We start from the raw sequence: 13039 nt of genomic DNA on the forward strand, positions 1-13039 counted from the left end.
GCGACTTTCACGAGCAGGCATCTTCGCTGTTTAGGGCGCTTTTGTCTCGGATAACACGTGAGTGGTGTCATTGTTGCGTCTGGGATATCTCGGATAAGGCTCGCTCGGCAGCAGTGACGATCCCGGCAAATGCTCGTGGCTGGGCGTTGTACCACAATGTGCATCACTGTTATTCGGGAAGTATGTTGACGAGTTGAATTGTAGTTAAGAGGAGAGAGATCTACGTTTCATCTGTAGCCCTTCAACGACTCGTACATATGACACGAGTACACCGCCAACGCGCTCTTCCCCAACGACCACCAACCCCAGTAATCCATCGCAAGCGCATTGGAGCATGCCGACCAATCCCTTCTCATCACCAAACCTTCTAGACATCCAGCTGACAGCAATCCCGGTGTCGAGCTACCCCAACACCTCAGCTGCCGAGTAGCAACATAACACAGCAAGATCCTGATAAACAAATCCACAAGCCCAACTATCTCTGTAAACCCAAAACAAAAGCGCTGTGCCAAGAAAAGCTTGGTAACGGTCCTGCGGTAGTCACAAGCGTACTGCTGCCCGAAGTGACCCCGAACATATCTATCCAACTCGGAGAACGGCCTGGCGCGAATATCATCTACATTGGCCGCGGGATTTTGCGGCGTGACTGAGTATGCAGGGTCGGCGGGTGGGCACCTCAACTTCTTGAGCAACCACCATCTCAGCTCGTCGAGGTAGCTTCTTCGGACTGGTGGCGTGTCCTCGTCTTTGAGGCGTATCGATGAGCGTTCTGAGAGTAGCAGAGGTAGGAGCTGGGGACGGCACAACCATAACGTCCTGTTCCGTTCGTCGGTGAAGATGCACTCGCGATCGATGGCCTCGGACATGTAGGTGTAGTGGATGAGTCGCGAGTAGAATGCTGGTGTAAGCACACGGATCTCAATGTACTTGTATGGCCGGTCTCGACCAGGGACGTGTGTCGTTGCGATCTTGTCGGTGGGGATGTTGGGAACCGACGCCTTGAACGTGATGCAAAAGTCTACTTCGGTCTGGTTTACGAGTACGTGTAGGTAGTTTCTGAATACTTTGTAGAGTGTTCTGGGATTGTCAGTTGCATTCGGGGAGTGCTTCACCCGTACTTACATCTCAGCGGAAGTGGGAGGCCGACCAACGCTCGACGTTAGCACCTCCGGCCGGAACCACACGTGCAACTTCCTCTTGAAGAAGATCTTGCCAGCTTCTCTGACAATGCGCGGGAACGTTACAAAGCCTACCCACCACCAGCTCAGGATGAACCGCAGAGTTCCGAGGAAACCCAATCGATCCGGGTCAATGGCCTTTCCAGTAGAAAAGAGACGAGCTACAAGCTTCCCGTGGTCTTTGGAAGATTTGAGGGTAATCGTGTTGTCGATCAGAGGGTTCTCGTAATCCACAGAAGGGAAAGGGTTTTGGGCCTTCAGCGCATACGAACCCTTTCGAGAGTTGAACGGCGACACATGGAAATCTTTCATCCATACGTCGGTAAACTTCGACTTCGCCCGAATAGGCATCTGCGATCCATGTTCTTCGGATCCAGACGTTTGTTCAGAATCAGATGTGCGCGGCGGACTGGCAGGGCTCGATCCATCAAGTAGATACATGCGTCTTTCTCCAAAAGTGTTGTTGACTTCGAGTATCATCTTCACAAGCTGATGTTCGCGATCGTAAATATACCAGAACGAAACCGGATTGAATGCGTAGCCCAAAAAGCGCGGTGCCGTCACCAGGTAGGCATACTCCCATTCCGCATCTTCGACATGCTGAGCCCGCAAGTACGATCTCAGTTTCCAGTGGAATCCGGACGCGCCGCCACCTCGTTCCAGATAATCCTCCGCTCTTATCCGCAACCACCATTTGCCCAAAGTCTGGTCATCTCCGCTTGCGAACTCTATCCCCTGGTATTTAGCTCCGCTAGGGACGATGGGAAATCCGCACTGAAGGTATGAGTATGCGAAAGCATGGCGTTTCGGAAAGATTCGAGCATGCGACGTTTGGCACGGGAAGATCTTCGGCTTTGGCGTTTCCACATCAGATCTCCATCGACTGATATCAGGCGTGTTCGCAGTTGGGTCCTCGTTGCTGCGAAGACTGCGCCAAAGAGAAATCGCGAGGATAGCTAGCGGTATTGCGACGCTGAAGACGGGATATGTACCAGGCAACCCTTCAGCCCAGCCCCTCCAATCATTCCAGCTCTTCAGCACAGTCGCAACCAACTTCTCTCTCGCCAACCAAGCATACAAAGCCCCAAGCACCGCGCAATCCGTGAGGACCCCGCGATCTCCACGCCGCCGTCTAAAAACACATCCTCCGATCCAAACCGCGAGCATCGGTACCTTTTGCCACCCATCCAGAGCAGCAAAAAGCAGCGGCAACCCCACAGCCGCGCATTCGAAAAGGGAAACTCCCAGATCGCGACCGTTACTAGCAATCCGCATTAATGAACGTTTCTGTTAGTATCACCGTGACATTGAGGGAAGTTGTGACGTGGATCGTTGTGGTGCGATAAATGTCAGATCGAAGCGTGGTTTGACGCTAGACCCATCTCATGAAATGTATATGCAGGGTCCCTGAGTAAAGCATAGCCGCCGCGAGAATTTCCCCATCTGGAGTTAGTCAGGGCCAGAGCCGCATTATCGAGGACGGCGAGGAGCTTTGATGAGACGGCGATGTAGGGCTTTTGTTTGAACGCCGACTTGTAGAGCTGGTGGGAAGGAAGACAGGAGGCTGAACCGTTGAGGAAGGTGGGTCTAGAGCTATAGCTCGGCGATAGGTGCGTCATCGGGGTTAAGTCGGCATCATCATCAAAGCTATTGCTATCATACCGTATGCTCAAATACAATCTCAATGATCAACTCTCTATTCCCCAAGTCGGCGCCATCGATATCTGAGACCTCTACCACCTCCCCTCCGCCTCCCCCACCCACCCATCAGTGCTCAGCGCGAGCGCGACGCGACGCGACGCCGCCCGCAGTCTACGCCATGACCGGACTTCGAGCCGGCGCCACGATTTGGAATGATACCTCTCACTCAAAAGCAACCAGCAGTGCCGACGCATGTCTCTCCTCTAACCCAATACTAATCTAAAACGCAAATGCTGTTGCTCCATCTGGACGCCTTCTCCCCTTCTCGTCCGCATACAACGGATCAGGAATATCGATTTCCCCCTCTTCCCAAGCACATGCCCCATGCCGCGGGGGTATAATCACAGTATCGACAAATCAGCCTGTCTCGAATACTAATCGCGTAACCGATGGTTACACTGAACTCCACGTTCTGGGGCGGCTGACCTCAGCCGAGAATCAGGTTCGCCTACGAGAGCGGTGTTGGTCGCTGACAGGTAAGCAATCGGATTGCCCAAGCAATGAACAGTGAAATCCGGTCTTGGCTTGTATTGCATGGCTGGGCGGGGCGTAAGAACTCCATGGTTGCGCGCCTGCTTTGAGATCTGGCCCTGAAGCTTTCTGCGCGTAGATGATCTTACACTCTTGTAAAATTGAGAGGTCTCAAATGCTGCCTCTGATCAGCCCAGAGAGCCTTGCGGATTTTCTGGTGGTAATGCCGGCACACTGGAGTCAGGAACTGTCGGTCCAGAAGCCAGCGACACAGGCCGAACAAACACAGGCGTCGGACTTGTAAGCGCACGAATACGCGCCCTGAGCTCTTCCTCTTCCGCAGGATGACCAATAGTAATTCGGTCCCGAAGTCCGTCATCTGCAACTTCCTTGGCTGGACAACAGGCCCGCGTCGGCATCTCCAGGGTACTAATGCTGTCTCTACGGAATCGCAAGTCTCTGTCGATTTCCACGGCAGGTAGTCCGGGAAGCGAGCTGCGCGCCCCGTAGTAATAGTAAGGGCTGCGGGATTGACGGAAGCCGAGTATACGGTTCAAGATGCGTTTGAAGAGAGGTTGGATGGATGGTGCAGATGCGCAGATGATGGCTGTGTTGATCTCGACTTGGGACCTAGAGTACGATCAGTAGCTGTCTCAGATCTACATCCTATACAAATTTACTTACCAGAAAATGATGTATCCCCCGTAGTACCGAGCATGCAATCCGCTGTTTGCCCAAAGATTCAGCCCGCAAAGCCGTACTGCAGATGCAATTGGGATGAGCAGACTCACAGCAAACACGGCTATGACGGATAGGCGTTTAGCTGTTCGCATGCGCAGTGAAAACAGAAGGGGCATGGGAAGAAGTAGAATGACGACGTCGGATGCGATACTCCAGCCTGCTTGCCAGTACAAAATGATCTTCAAGTCGAAACAGTGGATGGAGCCCCTGTCTCGCAATATAGCAGCGCCGAAGGCGACGGCGGGCTTTTTGGGACATTGAAAGGCGATTATAAAGATTAAGATGATCGTAACAGCGGTGACGATGGCGATCGATATCTGGACTAGTCTTCGAAAGGTTCGTTGGGTTGCAAAGCCGAGGTAGACTGGAGGTGTAGGGATTAGATTGACGTGCATCTGGGCGACGTAGTCAAGGAATATACTTACAGACGAGTATTGAGAGCTTGATGAGACCCATTATGAATTGATAACCGATATGGTATGCGTACCCTTCCAACAGTCAGAATGAGATTGCATTTGCCGGCACAGCTACTTACATGTTGCTACAGCACCTAAAGCGTTGCGGTCCAATTTTAACTGCTCTGCTTTGACCTTGTGATTTGCTTAGCATGTTGCTGTAGCACGTCTGATACTTTAAAACACATGTCCTTACCTTTGATCTGACGCCTGGGTTATAATCAACCCCGGAACCAAATAAGAACTGATAATGGTTGCAGGCGCAAAGCCCCCAAGTGAAGACCCACGGTTGATTAGTATATGACAGTTCACAACTTGGGTTCAACTTACTAATGCCGTTGCCATCAAGTAGTCACTTAGATTAACCTTTCTGATGATCCATCCTCGCACGTAGAACCTAATATTGATGAGCACAATGGGACAAGGGTAGAACAATGAGTATAGAAAACGAACCGAACAGCGATCACTACTGTCGAGAGGGCCACCAGGACGAAAGCTGTGATTTCAATAGTGGGCCGTAGATCGTTTGGGCTGAACATCTTGACTGCACCCATTTTTGCCCGGCATCGGAACAGTGACGTTGCAGCGGTATTTGCAGTATGGAATGTACGTTTGTGAATGAGGGTATGGACGACCTCCCGTCAAGTGTATGATACGAAGCACCAAAACTCGTTTCGATGCCCGGCACGGGCTGATCATGAATCGAAAGACTGGGAATACCCGTACACTTAGCGAGCCACGAGGTAAACCACGGGCTGGGGACTTGCGCTTTGGTAGCGCCACGATCATCTTGTATGCCTAGTCGAGCAGGGCGTTTCTCGGCATCCGCAAATCCGTATCCCCCACGACCGGCAACCACCATGGGCGTCAGTTTGTACCCATGTCGTATCGATTTCTGTCAGATGGTACAGTCACCGTGATTAGTACCTTGGGCTCCCAGCTAGGACGTTGTATATTGGAGAAGTGAAATGATGGAGAGCGATGTTGGCCAATCAATCAAGCTACTGCGTATGTTCACCCTTCTGCTGAACTTGATGGCTATTTCCGAGAGTTGTACCACTTCTTCACGGAGTTCGGTTATGCTGCTGAGCTGACACCGGCATCTACTGACTCCTGCGTGTCAGGCCATGCAGGCGCAGATGATAAACTTTGCACAAGTGGTAGGCCAACCAGAATGGCGAAAGCCGATGCGGCGCAGTTGATGACGGCTCTCATCTCAACAAGGTTCTGGAGTGAGGTGCGGTCGAACGTGTTCACGTGCTTTCTGCAGGTTTGTATTGGGGCGCCGTGATGGATGATGCCTGCAACCTGGGAGTATGATGAGGATTTGACCATGCACTTAGCATATACGTGAGGCGAAGACGGCTTGTGATGCTATGCCACCAAGGGATGATACCGTGTCTGGCCCCCCATCAATGTAATTACCCGCGGCTAGTCCGATGTTGGTGTTTGGCGGGTTCAGCCACTACGAAGCGAGCAGCCCCACGGCGCGGCTTGGAGCTGACTGGACGAGTTTGCCTTGCGAGTGCGTCAGAACCAAGCATGAACCGTGAGAAATTCTGCGTCCACGAGACTCGCCCGATTGTTGGAGCTTTGCCATAAACTGTCGACGTAAGGTCGAACTCTCGATCGGGAGCAGGGATGTTAGACATGGTAATCGAGGCCTGGTGAGCGATCACAAGAACTTGGTTCGACCACATGGAGGGGACCGCGGAGAAGAAAAGCGTGGAAGCATGATGGAAGCGCAGAGGTCACTCAACGTGAATGTCCTGCATGCATGCGCATGGAGGGATCCGGAGAGCGAACAGGCCGTGCCAATGAACTATGCCGTCACCAAGCATAGAAGACTGGCATTTCGATCAGCGAGCGGAAATGATGGTATACGTTTGATCTGAAACCTGAGCGAGACTCGTCGCACGTTGAAAGGCGTTGTTGTTGGCGGGCATTGGCAAGGCATTGGACAGCGGGCGCGCGAGATGAGCTAGGGGAAGCGTTCTAGTCTCCCAGGCACATTCAGGGTCTTGGGCATACGTCAGCACGCCGTGATGATCAACAACCCAAAGCACGAGGGAGAGGAGACTGTCAACACAGACCTGCGCAGTGCTATACTACGTGCAGACTTCACTCATACAGTCTGTTTGAATCCCTTGTCATTTCCCACCACTGGATCTATTGATATCATTCACTGTAGCGCACGAGAGCCCAAGGCCTGTTGATTAAAGGTCAAGGGTGTATCCCACTCGGCAACTTCCCTGAACTTGGAAAGCGACGATAGCCACCGCGTGACGACACAGGGACAGGTTTATTGCTTGCCATAGGCCCGACTCGCAGCTTCTTGTATAGGGCGCCCATCTCGCCTCTTGCGCTGTTTTCCACCTCGCGACACGAACAGAGCAGATATCACCATGAGCGCAACCAACACGGCAGCCGCAGCCCCTCAGCAGCCCAACCCGCCCGCATCCGTCGCACCCGCATCGAGCGCGACCAAGTCGACCGACGATGGCAGCATCCTGAGCAAGGGAAAGAAGCTCCTGGGCCTGGGCAAGAAGAAGGATTCAGAGGCCGGTAAACAGCCAACAGAGAGCGCATCAACAACCACGACTCCGACACTGCTCCCCTCGCCCCCGATGTCACCGCCCGAGCAACGAGCATCGCCGCGAGGAAGCCCGCGCATGCTGCCCATTGGCGCATCTCCTGGACGGCGCATCCGCTCTACGTCGCCCGGCCTTCACAGTCCCGCCTCATCGCTCATCTTCGAGCGCAATGTACAGGAGCCCGAGCCCTCAGCCGACGTGCCTGCCCACATCAAGACGGAAGACCACATACCCCCCGCGCTGGATGCGACGTCCCTGGCAATTACCGACAACCACCTCAACCCCGACGAGGTGGAGATTATAACACACACGGCGCATCAGCCGGCCGCCGTCGCAGTTGCGGGCAGCATAACCGACTCCCTGCACTCGCCACCTCTCCCTCACACAGAATCTGTGGCGTCCAGCCATGCTGACGTGCCGGACTCAGCACCTGGATACGGCTCGCTGGACACGGCGGATCCCCGGCGCTTGAGCTTCATCTCATTCGCAGACGTGGTGCAGGCAGAGCATGTTGAGCACGACAGGCAGGAAGTGTTGGGCGCCACGTCGACGGAGGCTCTGCAGTTTATGAGCCTCTCGTCGACAGCGAACCGATCGCCCTCGCCAGTGCGGTCTGCGGCGTCTTCGCCCCCAACCACAAGCGGAGCGGCTTCGCCCAAGCACGCGGATCTGTCGCGCACGCGGTCACCGGCGAGTCCTACGTCACCTGTCGTGCTCGGCAGCCCACACCCAGCGTCGGGCGAGGAGCTGCCAGTGCAAATTGAAACGATGCGACAGGCGCTGCGCAAGACGCACTCGGGCGACCTCAGCGGTGCGCGCTCGCAGCCATTGAGCGCGGCGAGCGTGGAGGAGAGCGCGGCTGACAAGCCCCCGTTCAAGTGAGGAGCATGGACATGGGAATGGACTAATTTGATTTTGCAATCTTGGGAGGTTATAGGCAGGCAGTGGGGTTATTGGGAGGTTCAGATATCCACGAGGCGCCGTTTGCAGTAGTTGTTCGATACCAATGCTGAGAATGCGGAGAATGCTGAGAGAATGCTAGTTATATGTTGCGTGTTATCTTATGCTGTGATCTACAGTCGTCTCCCCTGCATACATGTGGATTCTAGAATCGGTGAAGCAGATAGATGAGACGTCGGGCACAGGGACGTTGGGCACCCAAGCGCAGCTGGGTAGAGTCGTCAGCTGGCGTCGCGGTGCTTGGGCCGGGGCGCGGTGATTTAGCGACGCATCTCAGCGGCGCCAAGGCTGGGTGCTAGTCGTGGCCATGTTGGCTCGCTAGGGCTGGCGGTGGGCCTCTGACTACCTAACGACAGACCATTTTGCCCGCGCAACGAGGCCTGCGATGCGCCTCACGACACCAGACGCCAGTCCTGCCGCGCCCCCGCCGCCCTCGTCCGCCGTCACCGCACTCCCGCCAGCGCAACGGCTACCAGCTGCCAGAGCCGGGCCGCCTGTCGTGTGTCAATGAGCAGCAGACGACACCGCAGCGGTCCGCATCCATGGACCAGCAGACGCAGCAGCGACGCAGCCGGAGGGAGGTGAGCGCCTCCGAGGCCGCCCAGGGCGTCTACTCCCTCCACGAGCGCGACGACGTCCGCCATGCCCACACCATCCGCACCGTCACCCCCGACGACCCGCCGCCCTCGCAGACGACCACCACCTCGACGAACACGGCCACGGCCACGATCCCCGAGGACGGCCTGCCTGTGCAGACGTTCCAGTCCCCGCCCAACAGCCCCCGCTCCCACAACAGCCAGCTCAGTAACTCGCAGCGCACCGCCAACCCGCGCCAGTACGTCGCCCGCGCCTCGAGCGACTCCGAGTACCGCAATGCGCGCGAGCAGACACGGCCCCGGACCCGTACCCTCGAGGAGCGCAGCACCCGCGAGCGCTCGCCCTCGTCCGTCTTTGGCTCCGGCCGCCACCGCATCGGCTCCGTCGCCAGCAACCAGAGCAACTACCAGAGCCTCGAGGAGTCGGTCGTCACCTCCATCGGCCACATCTCCACCATCTCCCCGCCCCAGCAGCCGCCCCGGACCTCGAGCACCAACAGCCGGAGCCGCCTGACCAAGCAGCAGCAGCAACAGCAGCAGGCCGCCCACCGCTCCACCTCGCCCGTCCTCTCGCCCTCCAATGTCCCGCCCGACTCGTGGGTATCGCCGGTCCCGGCGTCCGACGCTAAGAAGCTCAAGGCCCTCATGCGCTCCACGTGCGGCAAGATGCAGGGTCTGCTGGCCTTCCGCCGCGGCGAACCAAACCCCTGGGGCCTGTCGTACTGCTACATCAACGACGAGGCCGGCAGCCTGGTCTACGAGCCTAAGAACGACACGTCGTACACCCGCACCCTCATCCCCGATCTCCGCGGCTGCCATGTCAAGAGCGCATACGACGGCGAAGCCTACACGGCCTACATCCACGTCGTTGTCCACAACTCGAAGCTCGAAGTCCACCTGCGCCCGCCGACCCAGGAAGAGTTCGACTCGTGGTTCGCCGCCCTCCTGTGCTGGTCGCCCATGCGTCCCAAGGGCATCCAGAACAGGATGGCCAAGCCCCAGGCGCCTGTCATGATCGAGCGCCGCCTGCCAGACAGCCGACGGCATTCCGAGGTATCGCTGCTCAAAGATTCGCCCAAGAAGGAAGCGCCCATCATCAAAGTCGGCAAGATGATCTACTGGGACACTAGTGTGACATACAGCAGCAATACAGGCACCGCCAAGAACAATGGGCAAGGGGGACGCCCGCAGGCGTACAGAGTCCAGAGCCACGGATCCCGCCGCTGGAGAAGAGTGTCGTGCACGCTCCGTGAGAACGGAGAGCTCAAGCTCTACTCCGACACCGATGTCACCCTTGTTTCCACCGTTCAGCTTTCCCAGCTTTCCCGATGCGCCGTTCAGCGTTTGGATCCCTCCGTTTTGGATAACGAATTTTGCATTGCCATATATCCCCAGTATACCGCTGCTTCTTCTCCTGCATTAACAATTCTGCGTCCCATATTCCTATCGCTAGAGTCACGAGTTCTGTACGAAGTCTGGATAGTCCTTCTACGCGCCTTCACCGTTCCGCAACTATATGGCCCCAAGTCGCCGGATGCCATGACTGACGAGGGCACTTTGTCGCCGTCTTTCGGCACCCAAGACATGTTCCGCATGGAGAAATCATTGTTCGTACGGGTCATTGAAGCGAAACTGATTCCGCCTGTAAGCCCCAAGGTCTCAGATAGCAACGGAACGACCCCGATACGACCGTCTTCGTCTGCCACAACCAACCCGGGTGGCTATCTCGTTGAAGTGCTGCTAGACGGAGAGACGCGTTCACGAACCACGGTCAAGAGCGAGGGCAACAATCCGTTCTGGAGAGAAGAGTTTGAATTCCTGGATCTACCCGCTCTACACACCGCTTCATTACTCCTGAAAAAGCGACCGCCGAGCTACAACCGCACCGAAAAGAGCGGTTTCGAGGCCACCAACTCCGACCCATATGTCTCCGAGGGCGGTTACGCTGGCATCTCTTTCGATCAGACTGTAGGAAAAACCGACATCTATCTGGACGACCTCGGCCCGAATCAAGAGATGGAGAAGTGGTGGCCGCTCATCAACATGTATGGAAACAGTGTCGGTGAGGTACTCGTCAAAGTCAGCAGCGAGGAATGCGCGATTCTCATGGCTCGCGACTACTATCCACTTTCGGAACTTCTTCACAGGTTTTCCAACGGAATAACACTCCAGATCGCCCAGATGATTCCGAACGAGCTCAGGAGATTATCAGAATATCTGTTGAACATCTTCCAGGTGTCCGGGGCAGCTGGCGAGTGGATATGCGCGCTAGTCGAAGAGGAGATTGATGGCACATTGAAAGAGTCGCCTGCTAGTCGGTTACGGTTCAGTAAAAGACTGGGATCAAGCGAATCGAATGAATCTTCGCTGGCCACCTTTGGTTCTGCGAGCGACCGCGAGCTCTTCGTTCGCGATATGGGCAACAATGCCAAACTGGAGGCCAATCTGCTCTTCCGCGGTAACACCTTGCTTACGAAGTCACTGGATCTGCACATGAAGCGACTTGGGAAAGAGTACCTGGAGGAGACCCTGAGCGAGAAGTTGAGAGAGATCAACACCAAGGACCCTGATTGTGAGGTTGATCCAAACAAGGTCACTTCACAACACGAACTAGACCGGAACTGGAGAAGGCTGATCAACTGTACTGAAGAAGTTTGGCGAGCCATCTACAACTCCGTGGCGAGGTGTCCACAGGAGCTGAGATTGATCTTCAGGCACATCAGGGCCTGTGCTGACGACCGCTATGGAGACTACCTCCGGACGGTGCAGTACAGCAGTGTCTCTGGCTTCCTGTTCTTGCGCTTCTTCGTTCCAGCGGTGCTGAACCCGAAACTCTTTGGCTTACTGAAAGGTGCGAAGTTCTCCACTTTTGCTTTAATCATCTCGCTAACAGTCATATAGATCACCCGAAGGTCAAAGCTCGGAGAACGTTCACGCTCATTGCAAAGTCCTTGCAAGGTCTCGCGAACATGTCTTCATTCGGCACCAAAGAAGCATGGATGGAGCCCATGAACCAATTCCTCACCACGCATCGGCAAGAGTTCAAGAAGTATCTTGACGATATCTGCTCAATATCGACCACGTCGCAACCCGCACCACCGATACCACCGTCGTACAGTACTCCGATTGCCATTCTTCATCGTCTGCCTCCGACGTTCAAGGAAGGGTTCCCATCATTACCATACCTTATCGATCATTCACGTAACTTTGCAATGCTAGTCAACCTCTGGCTAGACAATACGCAGAAGAGTGCGCCTGACATACAAGCCACGGACGGTGATCTCCTCCGTTTCCACAACATCTGTCTGTCTCTCAGCGAGCGCACCAAGGACTGCCTGAATCGCGCTGAACCTGCCGAACGGCCGTCATCGTCACTGAGTGTCAAGTGGGAAGAGTTGGTGGAGCAGCTGCAAGGGGCGCAAATCGACACGTCACGAGGTGCAGCAACGAGGAATCGTGGACCAATACTGGAAGAAGAGATGGAGGAAACCCCGCTATCTCCAGGCGGCGGCGATGACTATTCGTCTTCGTCTACCAGCACACCCATCACAATGCAGCCACCACCTCGGGCACGGCATCAGCAAAATTCGAGCATCTCAGCATCTCAGAGCTCTTTGAAGAGCAACAGCTCGGCCACCATATCTTACACAAACCCCTTTGCGAAGAAACAATGGTCTGGTCAATACACGCCGTCAGGGAACGACTCGGTAAATGCCTCTCAGTCCGCGTCTGCTTCGGCCAGTGCATCAGCATCCGCAACCGAGGACACACCACCGGGGTCCAGCGACGGTCTTCACATGGCCCCTGCGCCTTCCTACCCGCAAGCCTTGACTACGACGACAACGACCACGATCTCCACATCTACCTCTACACAGTCCTTCAACTACAGCAATCCGAACTCTCACATCAACCAACAAAGACCTGCCGCTGTGTCCACAAACTCGCTCGTCGGAAGACCGCCTCGTTCAGCAGGCGGCCAGAGTATGGAAAACAGCGACAGCGGCAGTATCGCAGAAGAGGAGTACACAACCGCCCTCCCCGCCTTCTCCGAGAAAGCCACCAAAGAGAAGAAGGAACGCGGCTTCCGAGGCGTCCTCCCCTTCCAACGCAAAGGCAAGCGCAAGGACAAAGACAAGGAGAAAGAGGACAAAAAAGACAAGGAACGAGACAAGGAAAACCGCAAAGACAAAGGCAAAGACAAGGACCGCGACCGCGACCGCAGCGCCGAACGCGGGACCAGCGCCCTCGGCGGCCACCAGAGCTACAACGACAACATGGGCAGCATGCGCGGCAAACACAACACCCGCGGCGAAGACCGCGACGAGGAATTCTGACTCCATGGA

At 55.5% G+C, this 13039-nt stretch overlaps 3 protein-coding genes across 3 annotated transcripts; 2 read left to right on the forward strand and 1 right to left on the reverse strand.

The window, feature by feature from the left end:
* Positions 1 to 579: 579 nt before the first annotated feature.
* On the reverse strand, positions 580 to 1761 carry J4E88_005847 (uncharacterized protein; the record flags this gene model as incomplete). The annotated part of the gene is made up of 4 exons (XM_049399479.1): positions 580 to 600; positions 621 to 1056; positions 1123 to 1667; positions 1756 to 1761. 4 exons carry the CDS (start codon positions 1759 to 1761, stop codon positions 580 to 582), a joined length of 1008 nt encoding a protein of 335 aa, XP_049254492.1.
* A 5190-nt stretch (positions 1762 to 6951) lies between these two features.
* Positions 6952 to 8022, forward strand: J4E88_005848 (uncharacterized protein; the record flags this gene model as incomplete). Its single annotated transcript, XM_049399480.1, has 1 exon — positions 6952 to 8022. One exon carries the CDS (start codon positions 6952 to 6954, stop codon positions 8020 to 8022), a length of 1071 nt encoding a protein of 356 aa, XP_049254493.1.
* Positions 8023 to 8642: 620 nt separating this feature from the next.
* On the forward strand, positions 8643 to 13030 carry J4E88_005849 (uncharacterized protein; the record flags this gene model as incomplete). The annotated part of the gene is made up of 2 exons (XM_049399481.1): positions 8643 to 11547; positions 11598 to 13030. The coding sequence occupies 2 exons, from the start codon at positions 8643 to 8645 to the stop codon at positions 13028 to 13030; spliced, it is 4338 nt and encodes a 1445-aa protein (XP_049254494.1).
* Positions 13031 to 13039: the final 9 nt, after the last annotated feature.

The sequence above is a fragment of the Alternaria novae-zelandiae genome (genome assembly GCF_023758075.1).
Source record: "Alternaria novae-zelandiae strain BMP 2774 chromosome Unknown scaffold_11, whole genome shotgun sequence".
NCBI classification, from domain to species: domain Eukaryota; kingdom Fungi; phylum Ascomycota; class Dothideomycetes; order Pleosporales; family Pleosporaceae; genus Alternaria; species Alternaria novae-zelandiae.